Here is a 12,495-nt window from a genome sequence, read left to right as displayed (position 1 = left end):
GTCTCTAATCTCAAAGGAAAAGATTAAACGCATTTGTCATAAATGTATACATTAAGCAAAGTTTAGAGGATAAATCACTAGCTGACCTCAGTTACTCAACTCTCGTATATTATTTTTACATTCAGTTACATTTACATTCCGTTTCAGCATTTATCTATGGTTTATCCCTATTTATACAGATGCAAAAAAGCGTCTATTACTTTTTAAAGATATTTCGTATTGTTATTCATTTGCAATATAATATATGGATTTGATAACAAATTATTTATTTATTAGATTGCCAATAGAAAACAACATTTCGTCAATATAAATGCCAAGATTCCTTAAAGAGCAAAATTATAATAATTTAAAATGTGCTTTGGTGTAAAACGGATTTTAAATATATTTTAAGCATTATCATCATTATATTTTGGCATTTAGTAGATGGTAGAGTGCAAATTAATGTACATGTGGTTTTTTTATCATCTCAATATTTCGGTTCCATTTCCTGGTGTTTGCCTGATTACATCATTCCTGGGGAGGAGTCAATGATCTATATAACCACGTTTCAGGAATAGAAAAGCCAAGTAATTACGAAGAGATATTGCCGACTGACCTTCGCGACCCAGTGAACAGGGTAACCGAGCCAGCTTGGATTACGTTGAAAGATAAATTAATAGGTAATGTAAACAAAAACCAATACATTGTTTATAAAACTTTATTTACATTCTTAATTCATATTGAGAATTATAACAATAAACATATCACAATCGAACCTACGTCAATACTAACTAGGCATGTCTTATATTTTTATCGGGCAGTGGGTTGAGATTCGCGGTTTTGTTTACTTCCTGGGCGCGTTTCTGGCGATGTACTCCAAGGCGCGGGCGATCTGCGCAGGCACCGGGGGAGGAGTGGGGATAGCATCACCCTGCCAATTAAAAATACAGTTTTTAATACTGCTCAATATGTTTAAACATATCTACATGATACCTCTTACTGGCTGGACGCAGAGACCAAGTCTTTCCACAGGATCACAGGTCATCCCCACATATTTTTCTTTTTCAAGTCCGCCGGTTAATGGAACTCGTAAACTGACATTTCTCAGATTTTCGATATGATCAAGGAACGTTCGTCTTGGGATTCTTAAATGTTTTAATCTGAACAAAACTTAGTCAAAGGTATGGTCAAGAGCAACCTAAATCAATGCATGAGCTTGCATAAAAAATTGTGGAATGAGAAAGCAAAACAGTAGGTACAGTATCTTGGTAAGTAGAAATTATGTAGACTTTGTCTACCTACCCCTTCGGGAAACGACACTATTGACACTATATGAGATTTTAGACAGAAGTTGAACGGTTACATACATACATATAATCACGCCTCTTTCCCGGAACGTTTAAATTTCTTTTAATAGCATTTTGCCATAAAGACTTTTAAAAGTTATAACAAAAATCTGGTTGTTTGATAAAATTAAGTTAAATAAATGAGTTTTCATCTATTCTTTTACCTGTGGCTGGTATCCATTCTCGTCAGCAATGTAAGAAATGGCGATGGGCTGTCCCTCGGGAGACGTCCACGAGAAGGAACCCTGGGCTACGTCGGGAATGACGGGAGGATTACCGCCGAAGTTTCTGGGTGTACCTTGTTCTTGAGCTGCGATCCCATTGTCAGTTTCGTAGCTAAACATCAAGTAGTTATAAATATTGTTAATTATTGGCATGTTCGGATGAAATAGTTATTCAATTTCATTAATCAGTTAAAATCTCTAGATTTGACATAATGAAATGGTTTTTTAACTCACAGTGATTTATTAACAGAGAAGAAATTTTTTTACAGCCGGCAATATTAGACCACAGTTGTGTTTCGGTAACATTTAAAACATAAATTATTCTTATTCTTTCGTATCATTTAAGAACAAAAAAGAAGACTTTCCCTAATTTTTTTTTAATAACCACTACACAAATATTCCAAAGGTTTACTCACAAATAGTTGTAACTGCCATCAGGGTTGATTTCACTGCCTTGTTTGACAATGTTGGCTGAGCGGGCGTCGGCGCTGACCCTGGCTACGGGCTGCACCCGAGGAGGCACTGGGGCGGAAGGGGCGAAAGGTACGGCCGGACGATTTCTTAATGCCAGTGAAGACGGGAAGCTTGGAAACGCGGCATTGGCTACAGCCAAGCAAGCTAACGCGACCACCTAAAGGTAGAGGAATGAATTAGCAGAGATTCCATATATTTTAAGGAATTATGCACACATTTAGACTGCAGTTGACAAGATAGAAGTATAGGTTGAACTACTACTTTTTTAATGAAATTTTCCAAATTTTATATAAGTCTTCCATTATTGTAAGTGTATTTTATTGGCGGAACTTATACACAATGGAAAGTTTTTCAATGTTGGCTTTATATATTTGTTGATTTCGTTTTAAATACTCACTGCAAACTTCATTTTGAATAGATAGCCTAGTAACGTTAGACTAGATCGAATGTCCGAAAAAAATCGCGGTAGCTTTTATATACCATGGAACCGATCCACCCACTTTTAAAGGTTGAACTGTGATAATATAATATTCGCATAAATTTAATATTGCGAATAAGTTATTGTTTTCTACACTTCATTCTTTCGCAACCAAGGATTTTTTTACCTAGAATATTGTAAAGGCAAAGGAAATTGCCAAGTACAACAAATATACGTATATGGATAACTTTATAATTACTTTCAATCAAAAAATATATTTGTTTTATAAAGTAAAGTAAATTTAAGTATGGTATTCTTTTCATGGCAATTAATAAATTTTAAAATGAATTAATAAACAAAAAGCACTATCAAAATTGTTTCGTTACCGTTTGTTGTATCGATATTTCAGTGCCCAAATAATGCACTATATGTAGGTACTTATGCTTAAAGACAATATTGTGCTCTGAACAATATCATTGACTAATGTTGTAAATTATCACATTTTTTTCCAAACATAAAAATCTAAAACGTATAAATCTTAGTCATTGCATTAATTTATGCTCATTTAGTATCATATCAGCCAAACGTCATGCCGCTTTCGGCTTTCTAGGTCCATTATTATGACAATAAAGTATTTTAACAACTGTTTTTTTAATAAGTTTTAAATTTTTCTTAAGAATCTTATTTATTAAAAGTTAAGACAATGTGATACAGTTTCCGTCAATTTTGATTTTTTTTCTTGTCCAAAGCTAGTATAATATTGTTAGAAAATTAAATTTTCAATCTATCAATATAATTATTCTTATTATTTACTTATTACGGTGCAAAAGGCATCAACGCGCTGTTTTTATTAATGCACACGCAACCGGGCAGGTAATTAATTAATTACTTATAAGTGATTGTCAAACGTAACGTTGTATTACTTTTTCAATTTATTTTTTCAAATTCAAAAACTTTATTGTAAAACATAGGTAAGTAGTATAGATCTGTTACATGTGTTTATAGTATCACTATGTTTTATCCTGGAGAGGATGTACAATAGTTAATTATCACTCACAAAATATCGTTAACATTTATGTTTGATCATGCATTAAAACAAATAAAAGGAAATTATAAATTGTCACATTAGGTATATTATTACTTGTCATTTAAAAAATCATTTATCGTATAATAGCATTTATCTAATAAAAATAATTTGAATGTCTTCTTAAAGTTAAAAAAATCGAGATCCTTGAAACTCTCTGGCAATTTATTATATATAACAGGGGCCATACCAAATATACTTTTCCTTAACAACGCAGTATTGTGGCCGCCCACTACCAACTTGTGTACGTATTGTGGTCTTACATGCTCTGCCCTCCTTCTTGTATCCCTTATTTTCTTGAACAAGTGTGGATTTAATTTTACAAATACACACAATTCAAAAATATAGATACATGGAAATGTCAATAGTTTGAGAGACTTGAAATGTGGCACACAGCTGTCTTGAGTTTTTAAGGAACACATAGATCTCAAACATCTTTTTTGTGCCCCAAAAATGGTTTCCTTATCCCTTGAGTTACCCCAAAATATTACTCCATATCGCAATATTGGCATAACCAGACCATGATAAGCTACAACACACGCCTCTAATTTATTGTTATTTGTTATTATTAACATTGACAGATGCTTCTCGCAGAAAGACGTAGAAAATTAACCACTGTAAATTATTAATCCTTTATGGTAAGAGTATTGCGAGTTCGAGTAAAAGTTGAAAGAAATAATAGCTTTATGTGTAGAAAAACTTTGAATAATACTGACGAATGAATTTATATAGACTTGAGCTTGGCATAGGAACCTCGTAATTAATTGTAGTTTGATTTGAACCTAAATCAAAATTCAGTACACTCTGTACATTAATCTATTTAAATTTGGCAATCCATAAAAGATAATTAATATATATTTTTTTATTTATTATTAAAATCTCATATAAATAAATTAATCTGAACAATGTATTCTCTCGTCCACATTCTATTCTAAGTTTGGATATTTGTGAAGTTGACGTTGTTGAAAAATATGCTGCAGTGCAGTTTGTTACCGCTTCTTCTGCACTGACGCCTTGGAAGCGGCAGTAAACTTAGTTTTAAGTAATTTATTTGAGGTCAACCAATGTTGTGAAACCAAAAGATTTGACAATTATTAAGCGATATGATAGTATCCTATAATAATGAATTACTGGCATATAATAATGATTTTTTTTTAATTTAGAATTTGAATTTTGGGTAACAATATTACAACAGCTTCTGTCCGGTTCCTTTACTCCAATGGGGATTTTCTAAAAACCTTTTCTTTCTAAACAGTAACGTATCATTATAAAAGTCTTTATGCTAAGTATATTTTACTGCATTAACCGAAGATTTGCTCTACACTCACTTAATTAATGTACTTGAATTCATACCTTTATAAATTCACACAGATTAATAAGTGAGAGCCATTTATTCATTCATAACTGTACGTTCAGACCAAATTTTAGGGTATTTGTTTTTTCCGCAATGGTAACAAATAGGATTCCAAAAGCTGTTTAGATATCATAAATGGCGTCTAACGGATAGGCTAATTAACTTGGAGTTCTTCTTTTAAACGATGGGCCAACAATAGCAACCTGACACTATTAAATCTCGATTCCATCATAAAGACATACTTTCGGTCTTTGCGAGACTGTTGGCTCTGTCTACCCCGTAAGCGATAATTACCTGATTATATTTAGGTATTTATGTGTGAATAAATAAAGAAATAACACTTTATATTTCTATTGGTAATTGTGATGGGCTCGCTAACCAACAAAAGTGATGGGTGCAGTCTACAATAGTGAGCAGCAGCAAAAGCACACAAATTTATTTAAAACAAAGTAATTCTTGACAAAAAGCTTACATTTTTTTTTTGCATAGTTATATTTTTATTGTAGATGCATATTTTATATAAAACTACGCCTCTTTCCCGGCGGTTAGGCAGGCACTACATATTTCTTGCCACGATCCCTGCTAACTTCTTTAACTATTTATTTTAGGTACTGTTCATTTAATATTATATTACTTTAATAATTTTACCTTTGGCAAGTATGATTTGTCCAATATACAATAAACTTAACAAAATTGCGCAAATTTTGTCATAATATCTGTTCAAGTCTGTAATTGAACAGGCATTATGCTAGGGATCTGACGATCTTTTAAGGTTGTGGGAAAACGGATTTTTGGAGACCAGTGAAATTCTCACAGCTCAAAAGATAAATAATTTCTCCTGTCTCTCATTAAAACTCAAGGTCTTTTAGGGTTCTTTACCGAAAAGTTAAAAAAGAGCTCTGCTGTCGGTCTGTCTGTCAACAGGCTGTATATCAGAAACCGTTATATTAAATAAAAATAAAATTATTATAAAATAGGAGCTCCCAAACCACAAACTTAATTAATTAAGCAAATTTTTTTGGATTACAACAAACGATGATCGTACGGATACATTCGTGTGCTCTGGTAAATTTGCTTCTTTTCTGGATCAATCCCACCACCACCCTTGGGTCTACCAACCTTCCGGTTATCTTTGTCGAATTATGGGAAGAATGTTCTTGCCTTTACATTCTCTAACAACCCAACCTACAAAATCGTATTTTCTAGAGTCTGTTAATTACCCCTATAATTCTACTTTGGAACTATAAAGAAAAACATACTTTGGATCTATGAAGAGTATCATGCCATTTTTATATTAATATATTCATGTATATCAGAAAAAAATGCCGTGTGGTTCCCGGCATTATTACAAAAAAGAATAGGACCACTCCATCTCTTTCCCATGGATGTCGTAAAAGGCGACTAAGGGATAGGCTTATAAACTTAGGATTCCTCTTTTAGGCGATGGGCTAGCAACCTGTCACTATTTGAATCTCGGTTCTATCATTAAGCCAAATAGCTGAACGTGGCCATTCAGTCTTTTCAAGACTGTTGGCTCTGTCTACCCCGCAAGGGATATAGACGTGATCATATGTATGTATGTATGTATGTATGTATCAGAAAAAAAAAATTACTAAAACTTGCCGTGTATTTTTGGAGTTTTGCGGTTGCAACATCATTCTGTTATAACTTACATATGTTTAACGCCACACCATGACCGTGATTATATGCGGATCAAAGCCAATGAACTTCAAAAAGGAAGACTATTAAAGATATTCTTGTCATAACTATAATTAAAAAAATATGAAATGAATGCAGGTGAAGTTAACACGACTTTTAGATGTGCACGTTTGAACTTCATACAACTTATAAATTATTCAGTTATATTTAAATAAAGAGCGTAGGATTCCCCATAAACTCACTCGTGTTTATAATATACACAATTTCCAAATATTTTTATTTATCGCCCATCATGAAATGACTTTTTTTATAAAAATGCTTTATATTTATATATTTTACTTCATTCCTTCTTTTCTTTCTATAGCCTGTGGACTTTGGCAACGCCAAATCAATAAATTTAAGAAGAATGAAATATATATTTTTTTGCAGTAAGTAATAAATATCTTTAGAATTCTTTTTGTCACAAACTTTATTTAAACAACTAGTTGTTGCCCACAACTCCGTTTGCGTGTTATTGGAAATACGAAGGTTAAGATTAATAAATTCAATTTTAACGAAATTTGGCATTTTGGATTAACAAAAAATACTTTATATCCCGAAATTATCTCGGCAGCGAAACCCTAGGGCACATAGTTGACAGCTAATACTAATAATCCCTACTAATATTATACAGAGAAAAAAGATTCGTATTTTTGTTTGTAACGAATAGAATCTCAAAAACTAATGGACCGATATTTCATCAGGTAGAACAACTTTTGTTAAGATGTTTTTTCCATATATAGTAGTTATAATTAGATTTAAGTTATGTGACGTCAATAAGTGATACCTTGTATCCAATTTTGAAAATAAATCTATTCTATTCTATTCTATTCTATATCGGATGATTTAGCTGGTCTGTTATGATTCTGCATCAGGTGTTCCAGATCTTGATTTTTATGCGCTAACAGAAAATGCTTATCAGGTTGAACAACTTTTGTTAAGATTTTTTTTTCGATATTTCCTATAGTCTTGCTGAGCTGGTTCGACATCAGTTCAAGATTCCAAAATATACAACAAAAAAAGTTTCATTCAAATCCGTTCAGGAATTCCGGAGATTAGCGTGTACAAACAAACATACAAACAGATAGCCTTTTTTTTCAAATTCATGCTCGGTTACTATTATTTCATCGTAATAATTTTTTTTGAAAATATACTGAATTTTTTTTACTGTTTTATTATAGTATGTAATGATAAATATAATTTACATTTGGTCAGCATAATAGTTTTAATTGTAGCTTCTTATTGGCGTGGTGGGTTTCTGGCGATGAAGTCGAGGGCGCGCTGGATCTGAGGCGGTACTGGGGGAGGAGTAGGCAGAGCACTTCCCTAAAAAAAATACACATTTAGTTTATGATAACAGATAAAAGAAAAATAAATTAATCAATCTTGGAAAAATTCTTGAATTATAGCGAACTTAATAATTATGAACAACAACTTATTAATATGGGAGAGTTCATTTATAAGTTGTGGTGTCGTCAATAAACGTTACCTAGCATCCTATTTGGATAATGAATGTATATCTAATAACATTAATTTAGGCTCTGCAAATACATATATGTATATCATCATCGTCCTTCTCCTGTAATCTTCCAAGAATATTTTATAAATCCATTTTGGCTATTGCCGTTGTCTGTATGTAAAATATTTCGTAATGATTGCTTTGCTGAACCTTAACAATATTTGTAATATAATATTTTGTTTTAAGATTGAGGAAAACTTTCCAAGCCTAGGCTTGGTCAAAAAACAAATGACGATGTGCCAAGAGGACTGCCATTAATGGCGCTAACGATATAAAGTTGTGTCACTCTACTGACTAATATCATTAATATTATAGTTAAGTCTAATGTTGCTATAAATACCTAATAACTTTATGTAAGTTAAATCAATGTCACAAGATACAGATACCATAAGCCAATATGGGTTTGGATGTCTCATGTCGCAGTCGCTTTTTTTTAAATCCTGACCTACCCCATCGACGGTCATGGTCTAAATTGCAACCAGGACTCATCTTCAGAGAGAATGATGAGGAAGTAACCGGGAAACCCGCTTTTGAAATGTTCGTGCATTTACAAAGATCAAATAAAATATTTTTTGTCGTTATAATAAACCTGATAATGAAAGGTCAAAATCAGCTCAAAATAAAGCAAGAATTACGTTCTAAGATTATCACATCGAGTCCTAAAGTATACTTACAGATGGTTGGTATCCGTTTTCATCGGCGGTGTATGAGATAGCAACCTGCTCTCCCTCGGGAGTCAAGAATGAGTAAGAGCCCTGGATGACCACAGGCACGACGGGAGGGTTGCCTCCAAAATCACGAGGGGTTCCTTGAGCCTGGGCGGCGATACCATTGTCAGTCTCCACACTAAAATGTCAAAAAACATTGTTAATAAATGATTTTCATCAAATTGAGATTGTTAGTTGTGCAAATCTTTGGCTCAAGATGATTATCATAATATAAAAAACTATAAACGTGGTCTTTAAATTTTTGTAACTTAGGAAAGCTCAAATAACACCATGCCCAATTATACCCCATTGAACATTTTTTTGTGCAAAGTTCTAAGCTCGAGACAAAACATTAATAGATACATAATATTTTAGTTATTTAATAAAATTGCGCTTTACATGCCACATCTCTAACGTGCTAGAAATGCATCATCAAAATATGTTGTAGGTACTCGAATGTGCCTCCGCTAAGTTCTGTTAACAAACTATGTAAATAAATTAAAAAAACATACAAACTTTAGCAAATTTTTGTATACTTATATCGATGTACTGCATAAACCTTATCGGGCAATCGTGTTATTTACAAAGCCTCCTTTATGCCCGTACTCAAATTACAAACCCGTAAATTGCAACAGGCAGATATGAACATTGTAAACTGTTCTTTACTGTTTTTTTAGAACAGTTTTTGGCTATATATATCAAGTGTTCCGTACCCCTAATATAAAAAAACTTACGCATAACTGAAAGCGCCATCAGGGTTGACGCTGCTTTCATAGCGAACGATGTTGGCGTTAGCGTCATTGCCGGAGGATCTGCTGGGGGACAGGGGGCGTGGGGGAGCGGGGGCGGGGAACGGGGCGCGGCGAGGCTGATTGAAAAACTGGGCAGAAGCCACAGCCAGAACAGCGAGGAAAGCAATCTGTGGACAATATCATCATGTTATTCGTGTCAGTTCGCGCATGCCACTTGTTCGTATCTGTTTGAAAGTTTTAGTATTAGGTAGGTACTTTAAACTTTTTAGGATCCCAGTGGTTAAGGAAACCAGGAACCCAGGTTTTCAACTATTTATCAACTAACTGTCACCTTATATGGGGAATGGCAGGCTCAACAAATAAATATTTGATACTTAACTAGAAATAATGTTTTAATTAATATAAATTTTTTAACATTTTATGAATTTCGAACTCTTTCAACCAAGAAGAAAAAATGTACACACATTTACATAAACAGGCTGAAACAATTAGACATTAATTTTAACTAAAGATAATTTTTGAATGAGAACTTGATCACAATAAACTTTCCGATATAACATATCTAATTTCTAATTTATCGCTGTTATTTATCTTTGTCTATTATAGTATGTCACTCACCGCGAACTTCATTTTTACTATAGAAGATCTGTGAATTGACTGATACATCACAGTCCAATCATAGTAACTTTTATACCACAGTTCCGATTATTTACGCAACTATGACATTGATATTGTCAGCTATTTGCATTGATTAACTTGATACTAATATATGGATGAAAGTGTATATATATGTAAAATACATATTGTATTAATATTTAACCATGTTATATTAATGAAATATAATATAAACCGATTGTCTATGTCTTTTAATAATGTGACGACAAACATTTAATAATCCAATCAAGCACAAAGATCAATTAATGTTCTGGAGAAAACTGGTACTTCTTGTGCTCTTGTGATATGATTAAGGGGAACATACGTAAAGGTAAAGACAATACAAGTCCACCTTATAATATCTGTTTGATTATCTGCATTGTTTTAATGTCCATTGTGTTTTATACTTTTATTTTTGAAAGTTCAAATCAAAAATAAGTGTACAGTGATCGTCTAAACCAATAGCGTACGTGAAATATTATACATTTACATCATGCTTATTTCTCGGCGGCCTAAGCAGAACGTACATCTCTATACTAACCATGCATACATATTTTGCATCATCAATCCTTCAATATTTTATCGCAAGTTCGTCTATCATTTTACCATTGCATTATAAACATGCTCCCAGGCTCAACAGCTGCCAATTCCTCAAAACTTTTGATATAATAATGTATAAATAAAATGATGTCGAAAATTGAAAAAAAAAAAACTATTCTTAACCTAAAAAATCATTTAATTACCGTTTTAATTTTTTACCTGTCATCATCCTCCTACAGTACAGAGCATAGCTAACTGCGAAGTTGTACAGAACTATATCTGCCTCAGCTCTACTATCTCCAGAACTGGAGGATGTGATGACGAGATCCATGCCGTCGTTGCGCCGTCACCAGGTCGACAGTGGAACGGCTGGAAAAGATTCGGAGGGACAGGAGGATTACCAAGAAGACAGAGATCAGATTGATGAAATGCCTTATCTTTCCAATTTTCCTCTATGGTACCGAAACTTGGTCACTGAGACTGTAGAATCAACGTAAAATCGACACATTAGAGATGTGGTGATGTGCTGGAGACGCCTCCTAAAGATCCCTTGGACGGCGTTTCGCACCAATGTTTTGGTTTTCATATTAAAGACCGACTTTCGTCAACTGTGCAATTACGAATACTAATGTTATACCTTTAAACGTGGATCCTGGACTAGGAGCCGGAGCGACTACCGTCAAACCTTCGCAATTTTTGTTCTTAAAGAAATGAAAAAGAGACTTAGAGTAGAAGAGTGAGGTTACAAGAAAAAGAGGAATTTAACCCGTATTAAATCGATCATGGTTTCACATGAAGTTGCCTGAATTTGCAGATTTCCTGACAATGTTTTCCTTCACCGTAATGACATCAGTTATTATTCAAATTGTTCTACATATATCGTGCCGCCAAAATTATTTTTTCTTGAGCATAACCTTCTATAGGATACACAAATGAAGCTTTTATTTTTTAGAGAAAAAAGTCGGAAGGCAGACTCTGGGCCTCGAAATACTTCTGTGGAGGGTAAAATTGGTCCCCCAGACATGAGAGAGAGAGAGAAAGAGAGAGAGAGAAAGACGAATGATATTAACATACATATATTACCCTTCACTATATAGGTGTTTTTCATTCTATATGAAAATTAATAGCTCCTTCAAATACGAGACATTAGGCCCTTAAGTGTTATGCTTGGTTTGTTACTAGGAATCGCCTACCTTACTTGCCACTTAGTCATAATTTTTTATAAATAGAAGAATAATTTTTGACTATAGTTAGTTGACCAGAAGCAATATTAAGTTAAATAGTGTACTGTACAATAAACAAAAGGGCAGTCTTGTAAAATTTTAGAATTATCAATTATTATCTCTAAAAATTAAACTCCTCTTCCCGTATTGAGTATGAGTCAATCATTGCAAAAATGTGCAGTTCTTCAAAATAAACTATGCGTCAGTTAGTCGCTTTTTTCTTGTATACATTTCAGATACTTGTACGATATATGATAGATATTTTATTACCGAGTGACTGACTGACAAAAACAAAATCAAGTTTGCTAAAAACCATGTACATAGGTACCTACTACCTATTTTACATGTTCATACATCGGTCGGTTCCATGTGGTACGAAAAGAATAGGCTATCAAGGAATTTCCTTAAATTTCATTCAGTGCCGTATGATTCCCGGCACCAATACAAAAAAGAATAGGACCACTTCATCTCTTTCCCATGGATGTCGTAAATGGCGACTAAGGGATAGGCTTACAAACTTGGG

At 33.4% G+C, this 12,495-nt stretch overlaps 1 protein-coding gene across 1 annotated transcript; it reads right to left on the bottom strand.

The window, feature by feature from the left end:
* Positions 1–786: 786 nt before the first annotated feature.
* LOC106131620 (uncharacterized) lies at positions 787–10,185 on the bottom strand. The gene is made up of 8 exons (XM_013330777.2): positions 10,174–10,185; positions 9,538–9,722; positions 8,771–8,942; positions 7,825–7,903; positions 2,421–2,446; positions 1,966–2,180; positions 1,490–1,661; positions 787–910 (listed from the first exon to the last, which is right to left on the bottom strand). Exons 1-8 carry the CDS (start codon positions 10,183–10,185, stop codon positions 824–826), a joined length of 948 nt encoding a protein of 315 aa, XP_013186231.2. The 3' UTR covers positions 787–823.
* Positions 10,186–12,495: the final 2,310 nt, after the last annotated feature.

Source organism: Amyelois transitella, chromosome 7 (assembly GCF_032362555.1).
Source record: "Amyelois transitella isolate CPQ chromosome 7, ilAmyTran1.1, whole genome shotgun sequence".
NCBI lineage: Eukaryota > Metazoa > Arthropoda > Insecta > Lepidoptera > Pyralidae > Amyelois > Amyelois transitella.
The sequence above is the reverse complement of the archived record's forward strand: the minus strand, read 5'-3'. Positions and strand labels throughout refer to the sequence as shown.